The sequence below is a fragment of the Marmota flaviventris genome, chromosome 1, assembly GCF_047511675.1.
Source record: "Marmota flaviventris isolate mMarFla1 chromosome 1, mMarFla1.hap1, whole genome shotgun sequence".
In the NCBI taxonomy this organism is placed as follows: Eukaryota; Metazoa; Chordata; class Mammalia; order Rodentia; family Sciuridae; genus Marmota; species Marmota flaviventris.
This window is the reverse complement of record NC_092498.1, coordinates 116,760,682-116,774,626: the sequence shown is the minus strand read 5'-3', so window position 1 is coordinate 116,774,626 and position 13,945 is coordinate 116,760,682. Positions and strand designations below refer to the sequence as shown.

At 60.8% G+C, this 13,945-nt stretch overlaps 1 protein-coding gene across 7 annotated transcripts in view; it reads left to right on the top strand.

The window, feature by feature from the left end:
• Window positions 1-13,945, top strand: part of Kiaa1671 (KIAA1671 ortholog) — a 147,429-nt gene that overhangs the window by 85,052 nt on the left and 48,432 nt on the right. Inside the window, exon 1 of one of the 7 annotated variants that reach the window (XM_071615129.1) lies at window positions 9,638-10,690. The exons of the other annotated variants lie outside the window; for them this stretch is intronic. Coding sequence (XP_071471230.1) covers window positions 10,415-10,690 — 276 coding nt within the window. The 5' untranslated portion in view covers window positions 9,638-10,414. Of the gene's footprint in view, window positions 1-9,637; window positions 10,691-13,945 lie in introns of those variants that run through there. 7 annotated transcript variants of the gene reach the window in all.

Below are 13,945 nucleotides of genomic sequence, written 5' to 3'. Positions count from 1 at the left end.
TCCCCGTAGTCCCCAAGGCCTGGCCTCACCACAGTGGCTGGTCTGGGTGCCCTGGCCAGGGCAGCCCCATTGGACACCCCGTGGGCTGGGAGACTAAGCTGCTCAGAGCTCAGCTCAGCCCCTTCCTCAGTATTTTTCTGCACGTCCTTGTCGAAAGCTGCATCCCGATGTCTCAGACCCCCTGGGTCCTCCGGGACAGCGGCGTTCCTTCAGAAAACCTCACGCCAAGACAGCTCTCCAGGCCTGATGAGAGGGACAGCCCGGACCAGCTTCCTCTGCTCCACAAGGCAACAGGAGGGACTTGTCACCGAGTACTCGCTGTCTACCAGGAGCTCTCCATGGGTTCATGCAGCACCTTCAGGCAGCATTATCATCATCATCTTTCTATCACAGGCTCAGAGAGGGGCAGTGACTTGCCCAGGGACACACAGCCAATGGAAGTGGACTTGCCCTTTCTCCTCTGTCATGTTACCCTCTTCTCCTTGCCACCAATGCCCCTCTCTTGGGTGCCTGCTGCATTGGACTGGAGGCTCCTTGGGGACAGTGATCCTGTCTGCTGTGTCCCCAGAGCCCAGCCCAGGACACTGCCCACGGCAGGCACTCATGACTCAGGAGCCAGTGGCGGTCAGGCAAGCTGCCGGCCGCTCTGCCCCAGGCAGAGGCGCTGCTCGTTGATGGTGGAGGACGATCATTTGGTTCCTACCCTGAGAACAGAGGCCCCGCTTAAAAAAATAAAAAATAAAACCCTGCTTTCCGCATAGGAGTCGGGGGTCGGGTGTGGGGACCCGACATTGTGCATTTTCCTCTCGGAGCCCAGTGAGGAAATTTTCTATAAGAATGTCACCAGAGGAAGGGGTCTGAAATCTCCTTTAGAAATTCCTGTGTGAGAAGCGAGAGCCAGGCAGGGATGCGCTGGGCATGTCCGTCGCCATGGTGACCGGGAGGGGGGGGCGTGGGCTGTGGACCCCCCAGGATCTGGGCTTCAGATGCGCTTTCTGCAGGGAGGGGTTCTGAGGAGACGCCCGCTGCGGGGTCCCTGCTGGCCGAGGGCGTCAGCACCCAGTGCTCCCTGAGTGTCCCTGGGCTGTGGGCCGCAGGATCCCCCATCAGCCCCCAGCGGGTGTTGGCATCGCGGTGTTGGGGGGAGCCTGCCACGTGTTGCGTGGCCTTGGCTCATCCCCCGCTCACTCTCTATTGGTCCATTCACACGTTCATTCCTTGAGCTACTCCACAGATATTGATCTGTGCCAGACACCATTTGAGGCACGAGCCACCGGCAGCGAATAAGAACACCGTCTGTGCCCTCCGGGAGTATGTGTCCCAGTGAGAGACGGGGTGCTATAAATAAAGATGACAGTCTTTCCTTCCTGGTAGATGCACGAAAAGAAAAAAAAAGCAGAGGGATGCGGCAGAGACTGGGTGGATGCCTGGCTGGAAAGGCAAGTGGAGCTCTGGGAGGAGTGTTTGAAGCAGAGGCAGCAGCATGTGCAAAGTCCCTGAGGTGCGGACAAGTTTAGAGAGGTTGTGCCCTAGCAAGCCCATTGCCGGCCTAGCGCTGAGCTGGGGGAAGTGGGGGACTTTCTCAGGGTCACACACCAAGGAACTGGAATGCAGGCATTTGGTGCTGGGAGCCCTGTCCTAAACTGTGGTTTTGAGGATGACATGAGGTAACCTGGGGCCTGGCGCACCGTCCATGCTGAGGAGACAGAACCTTGATGCAGCAGCATGTGGTTGGGGGCTGATTCAGCCTGGGCAGGCCCATTCCTCTTTACAGCTTTGTCTTTCAAAATCTGTGTCCTCAAGCCGGGAGCTCCCTGCAGCAATCTGATGCTGTCCCTCCAGCCGTCACCCGGGGCGGGCAGCTTCGTAACTGGGAGGTGGGTGTCAGGTTTTCGTGGGCAAGTGGAGGCGTGAGCCCAGGCCTCGCCGTATGCTCCCCTGGGCTCTTGGGCTTTCTTAAGGCCAGTGCAGGTGGCTAGAGGGGCCTGGGGTCTGAGTGGCCTTTCCTGTGCTCTCCGCCTGGTGAGCCGAGGCCTCTCCCCACCTGACCACACCCTCTGCCCCTGGCCATCCAGCTGACACACTGGGCAGCGGGTGGGTCGCTTGGGGGCCCCGCCCCACCCCGCCCCCGCTACCTGACAGCCTGGTGCCTTCTTCAGTCAGAGCCTGGTGTCCCCTGTGCCCTGCATCACGACCTCCCAGGCTGCGTCCTCTGTGATGCTGCTGTAGCCGGGGGCCCGAGGCTGGGCGGTTTATGAAGAGCGAAGTTTATTCTGCCCTGCTTCTGGCAGCTGGGAAGTCCAAGGTCAAGGCTCTGGCCTCTGGTGAGGGCCCTCTCGCCACATGGCGGGTGGCCAGGGCGAGAGCGGGAGGGAGGGAGAGCCGCAGGCGCCTTCTGCAGCTGCATCCATGTGCCCTTGAGCCCTCAGGGCGCAAAGGCCTCTCGAGCCCCCTGTGGCCTGGAGGCTGAGTCTCCAAGATGAGACTTCAGGGCCAGTCAGTCCTCGGCACTGAGGTGTCCTGTCACGGAGGTAGCAGGGCGCACAGTAGGCCCTTGGGAGTGACCGCTTGGCAATGGTTCCGTCCTCCGGAGGGAAAGCGCCCGGGCGGGGATTGGGCTCGTGGCCTCCCAGCAGCAGCCACGGTGCGCGGTGCATAGTAGGTTCTCAACGAAATGCTCACGGAGGTCCGCAGGGTGGGGCTGGGCACAGAAAGGCGCCCCCGCTGGTTCTCGTCTCTGCCCGTCACGGGACCCTTGGAGTCGCGGGGTGCTCCTGGGAAGCCCCTGGCCAGCGCGGCAGACAGATCCCATCTGCCGTCCCCAGAATGTCCTGCTTTCCAACCCTCACTGATGCGAAAACGTGCAGGTTCCACTGCTCTGGAGGAGCGTGCTGTGAGCTCCCAGACGGCCACCCAGCAGGCAGCGGGTACCTGGGGGTGTCACCCCTGAAGCCCTGGCCTCAGGCAAGATGGGTCACCTCCCAGGAGGTCGGGATCTCTACCGGTCAGACCAGGCTGGGACGACCCCCAGGCCTCACCAGTCACAGGACACAGCGGTCGCTCCCTCGTGGGGACAGGGCTATTTCTGGAAAGATCTCCTGGCGGGCTGACCGTCTTTGCTCCCCCCAAGGTCAATTAAAGACACGTCGGGTCATTCCGATGATTGAGGAAGAATGTGACACGAGAGACAGAGGAGACGTCAGGGGCCTGGTTTATAAATAACCCAGGGTTGACTCTCGAGATCAGGCGTCCCCCACCAGGAGGCTTTTTCCTGTTGCCTTGGAAACAAGCCTCGGGAGAGGGATGCTCTGAGCCTGGGCCCAAGCCGCAGCCCTCCCCAGGCTCCCCGCAGTGGGCAGCTGCTGTCCTCGGAGACGGCTGGGCAAACTGAGTCACAGCCCAGCTGCGAAGCGACTTGGTGAGGGTGACATAGGCAGGGAAGGAGCCCAGAGATGGCCCACGGCACAGGGAAAGGGAGGCAGGTGTCCAGATGGAGGCAGGGAGGGCCAGGGAGCTGGACCTGACCTGAGCAGTGAGGGAGGGAGGGAGGGACAGCCAAGTGGGCATCTGAATGAGGGACGGCCGGGTGTGACCAGGGGGCAGCTCACCCGGATGCCCAGGGTGGACCTGAGCTGGAGGCAGGTGGGCGTGAAGCACGTCCTGTCAGAGGGCACCTGTCCCCGAGGTCCCTGGGGCCTGGCACAGCCCTGCACAGGGCCGTCTCCCTGGCTAGCTGAGGGGCGGCCCGGGTCCAGCCCCGCCGGGTGTCCTGGTCCTGGGACCTCTGAACACTGCAACGGGCAGCATCGAGGGCTCTCACGCACGGGACCCCCTGTGTTGTCACAGCATGCAGGGGGCAGACCGACATCGTCCCCTTGCCCAGGCCTTCACACTGCTCTGTGGAGAGAAGCCACACTCGGGCCCGGGGTGCCAGCCTTGGAGGGCAGCCCCGAGCGGTTGGTCCTGCACCACGTTGCTCTGTCCATCCTGCACCATGGGTTTGAGCTGGCCTCGCGCACCAGCCCTTCCCACGCGGGCCAGGGAATTGTCTCCAACCACCGGCAAGACAGGGACACGTGGGGAGGGTGTGCCGCTGGGCGAGTCCCTGCGAGGGCACCCCTGCCCCCACTCGCTGCCCTTGAGCCAGGGGTCGGGCAGGATTGGCTCTGGGAGTCTCCGGGGGTACAGCTTGGCTCTGTCTGGAACCTGAGCCCAGGTTCCACTCCCAGAGCCCTCTTGTCCCTGAGTGGCCTCAGACGTCCCTTCAGCTCTTCCAACCCCACTGTCCTCTCTGGAAAGTGGGGGTAACTACCAGTGGGGGGTAGTTACCCTCGGAGGGCCCTCTGGAAAGTGGGGGACTGTCCCAGAGGGCCCTCCGAGGTGAGAGGTGTGAGTGACCAGTTCCCGGCACGTAGCAGCTGCTCAGCTAATAGCTGCTACTGTTTCCACCCGCCACCTCCGCCATCCGCACCACGGTGGCCTATTTACCTGCCCACAGACCTGCCCTGGCTCATCTTAAGAAGCAGGATGTGGAGAGGGTTGTCCAAGTGAGGCCTCCTGGGAGAGATCTGGAAATGGCTGAAGTCGTGTTGGGAGCTAGAGAGATGGAGGAGAGGAGGGAGGGGAGGAGATCACGCTGCATGGACACGGCTCCTTCCAAACCCCAGAGTTCAGGCCTTACGCCACCTCTCCCGCCTTTGACATGCTGTCCTGCCTCCCAGACTCCTCGGCGTCCTCCTGTTCATCCTCCAAAACCCTCTCCCAGTCGCCAGCCCCCAGTGAATGCTCATCTCCCCTTTGTTCTTGGCTCCTCCACCTCCCGCTTTCTTGGGGGGCCCCCCTCCCCCTCGCACTCCACAGCGGGGGCCTCGCTGCTCCCTCAGAGCCCCCCGGCTTGGGTGGCCACTTCCCCCTCGCCCCCTGGCTCTTTCTTCCGCCGGATCAGAAATTCCTGAAAGTACACGTGTTTGTATTCAGTTTGGGGGAGAAAATGGTGTAACCCGGGTCGGAGGTGGTCTGGCGGGACCCCCTTCTCCTTTAACAGTTGAGATGAGAGCGATACCCTGAGATCTTTGGGGACGGTAGGTCCCCCAGGGTCAGCGCAGACCTTGCACAAAGTCCCCGTTCAGAGGATGTTTGTTGACTGAAGGAGCGACCTGCCGACCCCTCTGCCCTCGGTGGCCTCTGCCGCCCGCCGACCCTGGTGGAGAAGGTCCCCTCTCTTTCCGGGACCTGGCAGCGTCTGTGCTGCTTTTGGGATTAATTATGTAAGAAAGGGATGGTTCGCTTTCCTTTTTGATGCCCAGCAACGTCCCAAGAGTTTCCTGGAGAGAACAGAGGAGCTTGCAGAAAAAAGCCCTCTGGGGGAGCAGCTTGGGCTGCCCCAGTTTTCGGGGAGCAACGCTTTTTATAGTCGGCTCAGACCACGTTGTTCCTAAAGGAAGCCAGGGGAGGCAGGGAGGCCGGTCTCTGCTGTCCCAGACATCTGTCCACATGCAGACAGACCAAGCAGAGGCCAGGACATCTTCAGTGCTGTCACAGACGCAAGGCTGGAAGTGGTAGACTCCCTCCCTTAATAGCTCTGTGACCTTGGGCTGGTTACTTGACCTCTCTGTGCCCCAGTGTTCCCGTCTGCAAGTGAGAGCCCTGATCAGAGAGCAAGCCGGTCGCCCCGTTGGGAGGAGCAGATGGTGTGATACAGGGGTGGACCCAGGATGCAGGGACCCTGGTGCACAGTGGGCAGCTGAAGGGGCGTGTCTCAGGTCAGGTTCTCGACTGAGCTAGAGATTCCCATTCAGCGGTCAGGGTGGGAGCTCTCAGGAGAATGCAGAGGGGAAGCCAGGGCCACAGGTGGGGAGGGGACAAAGCAGGCCACAGGCTGAGTGAGTACTGCACAGGAGCTAGTTCTGCCTCGAGGCGTTCAAACATCCTCCAAACAGGGCACCTGGGTTTTGTTCTTTCGTGGCGGTCACTGTCAGCAAGATCAATGCGTTATTTTATGTATTTATTTACTTATTTTGGTACCAGAGGTTGAACCCAGGGGCTCTTAACCACTGAGTCCCATCCCAGCCCTTTTTAAATATTTTATTCAGAGACAGGGCCGTGCTAAGTTGGTGAGGCTGGTTGTGAACTTGCGATCCTCCTGCCTCGGCCTTCCCAGCCGTTGAGATGACAGGCGTGTGCCACCACATCTGGCTCAACGTATTATTGAACCAGCACTCACAGAGCAGGAAGCTGGTGTCTTCTAGAAAAGGGTCTGAGTCCGGGAGGGTCTGACTCCGTCCTCGACAGCGATAAGCTCCATGATTTCATCTCTGGAAAGTCAGAAAGGTTAGGTGACTTACTCTAGTTCACACAGCTAATAAGAACTAGTGACAGGTGTCCAAACCCTTCATCTGATGCTTGACGGATCCAGCTGGTCATGGTGGGCCTGGGGGAGGCTCTCACTGAGGGCATAAAATTAGGGGGCACCAAAACGTCAGTAATCAAAGAATATCCTAATTCACTGTTTTATAAAATGAGAATTTATGCAAAAAGCCAGACGAGCACAGACTCCATACTGTAAATAAGGCCTCCATCAATGGGACTGATCTTTTCTTTCTTTTACTTCTGGCACAGCACTGAGCAAGTCCTGTTTTTGTTGAAAAAATAAGTTTTTACTAGTTTTTCATAATTATAAACAGGATTGTAATGAGCATCTTTTTTTTTTTTTTAATTTTGGTACCGGGGATTGAACTCAGGGGCACTGACCATTGAGCCCCATCCCCAGCCCTATTCTGTGTTTTATTTAGAGACAAGATCTCACTGCTGCTTAGGGCCTTGCTGTTGCTGAAGCTTTGAACTTGGGATCCTCCTGCCTCAGCCTCCTGAGCTGCTGGGATGACAGGTGTGCGCCCCTCCCCCAGCTGTAATGCGCATCTCTGCACCCATTTTCACTTCCAAAGGCAGATTCCTGTGTGTGGAGTCAGATCATCAACTGCAGGGTCAGAAGACACGCAGCCCCAAACTTTTATCATAAAAATGATCAAACATACAGAAAAATCATACAGGGCACACGTGTTTGCCCAGCAGCTAGGCCATGCCGTTGCTAACACTGTGCTCTGTTGGCTTTATGAAAATCTACTCAGCCACCCATGGCACATGTTACAAAAGTGCTCTTCAAAGTAAGTTGTAGACCTCGGTCCTCTGTGGCCTTGCACTCCTCGTACACACTATTAACTGGAAGGCCAAGGTCTGTAGGGCTTTGACCCTGGGCACTGAACTTCCTGTAGGAAACATACCAGTTTCATTTCCACGTGTGTGAGTATGTCTGACTCACCAGGGCTTTGCCAACGCCGGTATGGTTTTTTCATTATTTTTTTTTTATTTTATTTCAGCACTGGGTTTGGAACCCAGGGCCTTGCACATGCTAGAGCACATACTCTACCACTGAACCACATCCCAGCCCTTCTTACTTTTTGTTTAGAGATAGGGCCTTGCTAAGTTGCTGAGGCTGGCCTTGAACTTGTGATCCTCCCGCCTCAGCCTCCTGAGGCCCTGAGACGACAGTCGTGTGCATCCGCTTGGGCAGGATCATTTTAAATATGTCTGATCTACTGTGCCCAGACTTCCCACCTCAGGGACTTTCACAAAGCTCTGTCCCCTCCGACTCTCCCTGTATTTCTGGTGTGGCTTTCCTGAGGCCCTAGTGTGTGTGTGTGTGTTGGGGGGCTGCTGTCTGTCCCACCCTAGATGTCCCCGGCTGCCTGGGGAGGGAAGGCTGTGAAGTGACCGCCAGCTGGTGGACCCTCTCTGACAGGGAAATGGGCCGAGTGTGGAGGCCAGAAGCCCTGGACCGGGTAGGCTGCCTGGGAAGGTGAGGTGGGGGCCTGTGGCGTGGTGTCTGCCCCGAGCCTGCTGCTTCCTAACATGCAGGACAGGCGGTGTGGGGACAGGCCCTCGCCTTCCCTTATAACCCGCCCCTTTTCACCCCCTTCAACCGTGGGTTTCCTCAGGGGCAGGCACAGTCCTGGGCATCAGCACCGCGTGCATTACACTGGAAGCCGGGGCCTTCGGGTTGGGTGGTCAGCCTCTGGGATTCTTAGGAGGTTGCCATCAGGATGCTGGCTGGGGCTGCAGACCTGCTCCACGGTGCCCCCTCAGGTGGCTGGCTGTGCTGCAGGCGGAGGGCCAGGGCCTCCCAGCCTCTGCACACAGGTGTCTCCACAAGGTGGAGCTGCTTGAGCAGCCTCACAACATGGCGGCCACTGGCTGCCCCAGCACCACCCCAGAGCACGAGGAGCTGGGAGCTGGGTGCCATGGACGACCAGGCGTAGGAATCAAACATCATCACAGAGTCCCCGGGGTTCCTTGGGCGGGGACCCCAGCAGAGCATGAATATAGGGGACGAGGAACACGGGGGTTGTCCTGGAGGCTGCATGTCCCCTTGTGTGGCCTTGGGCCTTGGTGGATGGCTTCTCCTCTCTGGGCCTCGGTCTCCTCCCTCTGTCAAATGGACACATCATGAGTTAACGGCTGGGACTGACTGTCCTGGTGGTGGGGGTCACCCGGTCAGTAAACACCCCCCACCAGCCTGGTCCACGCTGTGCCAGACGGGATGCACCATTCTTGGTGTCCGTGTGCAGTGCTTGGGTCAGAGGAGGCCCGCTGCAGGCGCTCATTAAGCAGAGGAGTAAAGAATGAGGGAGTATGAGCAGGCCTGGGCCCGGGAATCCAGAGGGTGAGGCGCTTCGTTGGCCACCAGGTCCTGGACTTCTGTGGTGAGCTGTCCAGCTGGGCCCTTTGACCCGCCTCTGGAGAGCAAATGTTTGTTCAGAGCTGAGGTGAGGTGGTGGTGGAAAGAACACGGGCAGCAGCCGGGCTGACCTGCACTTCAGCCTTGGACTTGGTGTTTGACCCGTGACTGTGCAGCTAGCCCAGCTGTGGGCCAGGTGCCACATGGGGAGGCTGCAGCTCCAGTGTGCCCTGGTGGGAGCTTTGCCGTGTGGTCTCGAACAAGTGAATCTACCTCTCTGAGCGATGGTGCTGGGCAGGGCTGGGGGCAAGAAAACTCAACAGGTGAACCTGACCATCCAGAATCTGGCTGCTGCTGCCCCCTTCCCTGCAGCCCCGGAATTGCACCCCACCCCCTGCCTTTACAGCCAGCTGCCTTCTCCTCCCTCCCCGCCCCCTCCCAATGCTGCAGCTCCAGCTCCACACGGGTTAAACCCCGGAGAGCCCACGTGACCCCTCTTAAGCCGTGAATCACTCCCTTTGCTCCCTTCGCCCAGCCCGCCTCCCCAGGACGGGGCAGATGCCGCGGCACCCCTGGGTTGCCATGGCAACCCTGCGGTGGGTGCCGGAGTGCAGCCAGGCCCTTCCGAGGGGGAACCTCAGGAGTTGTTCACCTGGCTGGGCGTGGCCTCCTGGGCGGGGAGGGCGGAGCAAGCTGGGCAGGCTGGAGAGCGCCGAGCGGAGGGGCCAGGGGAGGACCCACCCGGCCGGAGAGGGAGGACGGCTCGAGAAACTGACCCACGCGCCGGGGAGGGAGACAGACCAGGGCCTCGGAGGCGCTGCCGGGCCCGGGGGGCGGACGCTGTTCCCGGCAGGCGCAGCCTCCCGGCGGCAGATCTCGCACACATGCCCACACACGCGCGCACACGTGCACACACATGCACACCCGTGCCGCCGCATTTCCGTGTGCGCCTGCGGTGAGGGCACAGGGCGGGTAGGCTGTCAGGCACGTGGAGTCACCGGTGGCCTCTGGGGACAGCCAGCGAGTTGGGACTTAGGGGAAAAAAGAAATGGGGGCGGTTGCCAGCTCCCTGGGCGGCCGCCTCCGCGAGGCCCCTCCTGCATTCCTGGGCCCAGAAGCCCCTCGCTAAGCCGAGGCGGGGGCTGATGTCATCCAGGGCTGCTCAGCCAGGGGACCCGGGGGCCCTGGTGGCTGCCTCTGGAAATGAGCTAGCGACCCGCTGGCCCACAGGTTTGGGATCTCCAGCCAGAGGACGGAGACCTGCCCGCGTCAGGTGAGCCGAGCCCAGCAGCGGCGTGCGGCGGGGCTGGGGCAGCGGCGGGGGGCAGCCCGCCCTCTGGGACCCTCCAGGGCGTGCTTCCGAGGGGCCACCTACCTGCAGGAAAGTGAGGAGCAGAGCGCCCGCACCCCTCCTCCCCGACTCTGGGGGACTGTCACGCCCTGGATCTCAGCTGGGTGTGCGCTCCGAACTGGAAAGTGGACTGGACAGCGACTCGGGCGGGCGACTCCCCAGCCCGACCCTCCAGCCGCTGCCTCTGCAGCCGGCGCTGCGTCCAGCCTTAGTCTGGCTGCCGGGAGCTGCGGGCTCTTCTGTGGGGCCAGCCAGGAAGTTCTCCAGTGACCAGAGAGCCAGAGAGGGGAGAGGACACCGGGGCTCAGCCGTCCTCCCCAGCCGGCCCCATGGATTACCTGGGAGACAAACTCACAGTGGCCCAGAGCCACATGGCCCAGTGGATGGGCTCCATGAGGAGGTCCTTCCAGGAGGCCCTCAACTTAGTGACCACCACTGTGGGCCATGACCGGGAGCCCACCAGCAGGACCCCCTTCAAGCGCACCTCCTCCTTCCGACACCTCGCCTCCCGCAGTCGGGAGTCTTTCCGACGCTTCTCTGCTCGCAGCCAACAGAGATTTTCATCCCTAAGGAAAAGGCAGACGGATTCGGAGCCGCCGGATATAGTAAGCTTATTCTGTTTTTTAAAATATTAAAGCAGCCGCAGAAGCTCCTCCCTCCAGGCCTCCCAGGGAGGGATCCCCGCATCAGCCGGGAAGTTGCTGCTTCCAGAACAGCTGTCAATCAGAGCCCCGCGGGGTGAGCCTTCCTGTTGCTGTGTCCAGGAAGGAGGCTCACGGGGTGACTGCCCGGTGGTGGGATCCCTCACACCCCAAGTTGGTCAGGACATTCAGACAGTTTCAGGTTGTCAGGGCCCTGGACACCCCGGAGCTGGCGTGCAGACATCCAGCCCTGACACAAATGCTCCTTGTCCCTATTTTTAGGGAGGATTAGTTGGCATCTGCTTCATCCCCTCTCACCCTCCCTGGATGACCAAGTGTCCGTGTCACAGGCACGTCGAGTTGGGGCTTTGGTCATCTTGTCATGGAGCAAAAGTGAGAGAAGAGGGCCTGAGGGGGCCCCGGTGGTAGGTGGAGTGAGGGGGCCCAGCCCGAGGCCACAGGCCAGGTCAGGGGGTTCCGCCATTCCTCAGGCAGGGCGTGGGCAGCCATTGGAGCAGTGGCCAGTGATTACCAAGCCGGCTGCAGCCTCTGGGAGTTGGTGCAGAGCAATCTTAAGGACCCTAATGATGATTTGGTGAACTGGAACCCGGCCCAGAGAGGGAAAGACACCTGTGGGGATGCACAGTGAGTGAGTGGCAGGGACTGGGCCACACCGGGTTCTGATCTTCCCCTCAGGGCCCTTCCCCTCCCAGCTCTTGGCAAATGGTCTCTCTAACCCTCTCCATAACCCCAGGGACACCCACATCACACTCAGGCCTGAACTTAGTAAGAAAGCTGGGCACCTTCGCCTAGAGACTTCTGTCCCTGTCTGTGTTGGCTCGGTTTGCAGGAGCATCTGAGGACAGGCGAGGACCTAGCCAGCCCCTTTGGGCACCTCCTTCCCATGGGCACCCTCGATCATGAAGGGTGGCAGGACTGACAGAAGGAGCCCTGAGCAGCCCCTGGGGTTGCTGAGAGCTCACAGGTACCCTGGTGGGTGCAGAGATTCACCATCCCCTCTGTTGGCCAGAGAGGTGCAGTGACTCACTCCGAGTCACACAGCAACCAGAGTAGGAAGGTACGGACCCCAGTCAGAAGCTGAGCACCTATGACATGTGTCTCTGTGGCAGGACCCCTCCTCTCACAGCTCTGTGCTCCTTGTGGCCCTTGACAGATTAGTGGGGCTTCCATTTATGAGCCAGAGCCCCCAGCCCAGGTGGCCCAGCCCAGGGAGAGGACTCTCATTCCTTCTGTCTCTGTCTTTCTCTCTGTGTCTCTGGTTCTCTCTGCTTCATCTCTGGGCCTCTGTGTCTCTGCCTCTACATTAGTCTTGTTCCTGTGACATTGTGTCAAGGGCCGGGGACGGCTGACACACAGGCTCAGGTGCTGACCGCCCCTGCCCCGTCCTAGGGTGCCACCTGACCTGGTCTTTGACCCGAATCCCGGCATCACTGCCCTGGGGAACAGACTGAGTGAGTGAGTGGCAGCAGGTGGCCCCGGCCATCCCCTGTTGGGCAGCGCCCCTCCCACAGCATGGCTCCTACCGAGTCAGCCTGGCTCAGCCTGTCCTGTTTGGCAGTTGGTGTCCACTGGGGCCCGGGCCCCACTGCATCAGCCTGGCCACGCCCTGGCTCAGGTCCCTAAGCCTCAGTCCTCCGCTGGGGCTGGCTGTAAGGCTGTCCTAGCGCTCAGCATGCTGCTGGCACACAGTAGGTGCGTACTTACCGGGCCTCCTTGCCCTAGGCCGCCAGGTGTCCCACCCAGGCAGGGCGAGGGCAGAGTCAGGACAGGAGCACTTGCCTGCTGCAGAGAAGTGGTCCAGGCCCCGGGTCCTCCTGCGTGGGGTCGAGTCCTGCTCTCCCCCTTCCCTGCTGTGTTACCCAGGGCGGGCTCCTGCCCTCTCTGTGCCCCACTTTCCTCCTCTGTGAAACGGGGAGGCTGTGCACTGAGGCGGTGGGTGTGGTGGCTGCACTTAGCCTGGGGCACACGTGCCTTCAAAGTCAGCTCCTGTGACAACCAAACCTCTCATTCCTTCCAAGATCTCCAGTGAGCTGGAAATCCGCAGTCGCCCCTTTTCCCGAGAGCCTTCAGATAATATTTGTCTTATGGGAGGGACGGCTGATGGCTAGGGACGTGCCACTGCGGTACCTATGGCTGGAGATGGCGGGACGGCCTGAGCCCTCCACTCTGTGCTCCCGGCTCAGGGGCTCAGGTCCACCCCAGCGAGGGCGCTCCCCAGGCCTGCAGCGGGCGCCTGGAGGGGGCTTCCAGGGTCAGCCTTGAAGCCATTTGCTGACGGCCTGCCCCCACCCCCCACCCCGTGACCAGGGAATAAAGGGGGGAAGGAAAACAAAAGCAGGAAGAGGCATCGGAGCCGCCTCGGAGCAGAGAGGGGGAGCCTGGAGACCGGGCGGCTCCCCCAGAGGCCCACAGAATCTTCCAGAACCAGGAACAATGCAGCACCCCGAGGCCCAGGGTGGAGTCAGAGCAGGAAGTGGGGTCCCTGGGGTCCCAAATCACCAGGTGGCCCACCAGGCCTTGCTGTTCAGTCCCGCCTTCCACGTTCCTCACCTCTAGGTGACTAACCCCTGTGCCGTGTCACTGCTGGGTGAGCAGTAGTCACACTCTGTCACCCAGGAACAGCAACAAGAGAAAAGTCCCCCGGTGTCCTGGACAGAGCAGTTATCTGTCTGGATGTTCCAGCTGAGGTTGGCTGAACCCCAGAGGCAGGACCCACAGGGATCGAGGGCCACTGTGACGGGTACAGGGCACAGTGACCGTAGCTGGAGCAGGTCCCGCGTTATGGAGCTCCCACTGGGAAGGAGCTGGTCTCTCTGGACCCCACGCTGCCGTCCTGGGAGATGGGGTGTCGCCCATACTTTGTGGTTGAGGAATCTGAAGGTTGAGGAACCAGAGAGGTGAAGTCAGGGGCCTGGGGCCACCCAGCTGCGATCAGCAACCTCTCTGGGACCAGGGCTGGGGCCCACCCCAGGACTCAGGGCTGAAGCGGTGGCTCCTGGGCTGCGCACTGGCCCTTCAGAGGAAGGCCAAGCGGGAGTGTCCCGCCCCGCGTCCAGGACTGGCACCAGTGCTTCGGACAGCTGGAGGGCCTCGGCCCGCCCCGGGCACACGCCACAGCCCCCACGCGCTTTCCGGCAGGTAGAGAGCACTTGGAGTGCAGGGTGGGCACACCCTGGCCGTCCTGCCTGGTACACGACA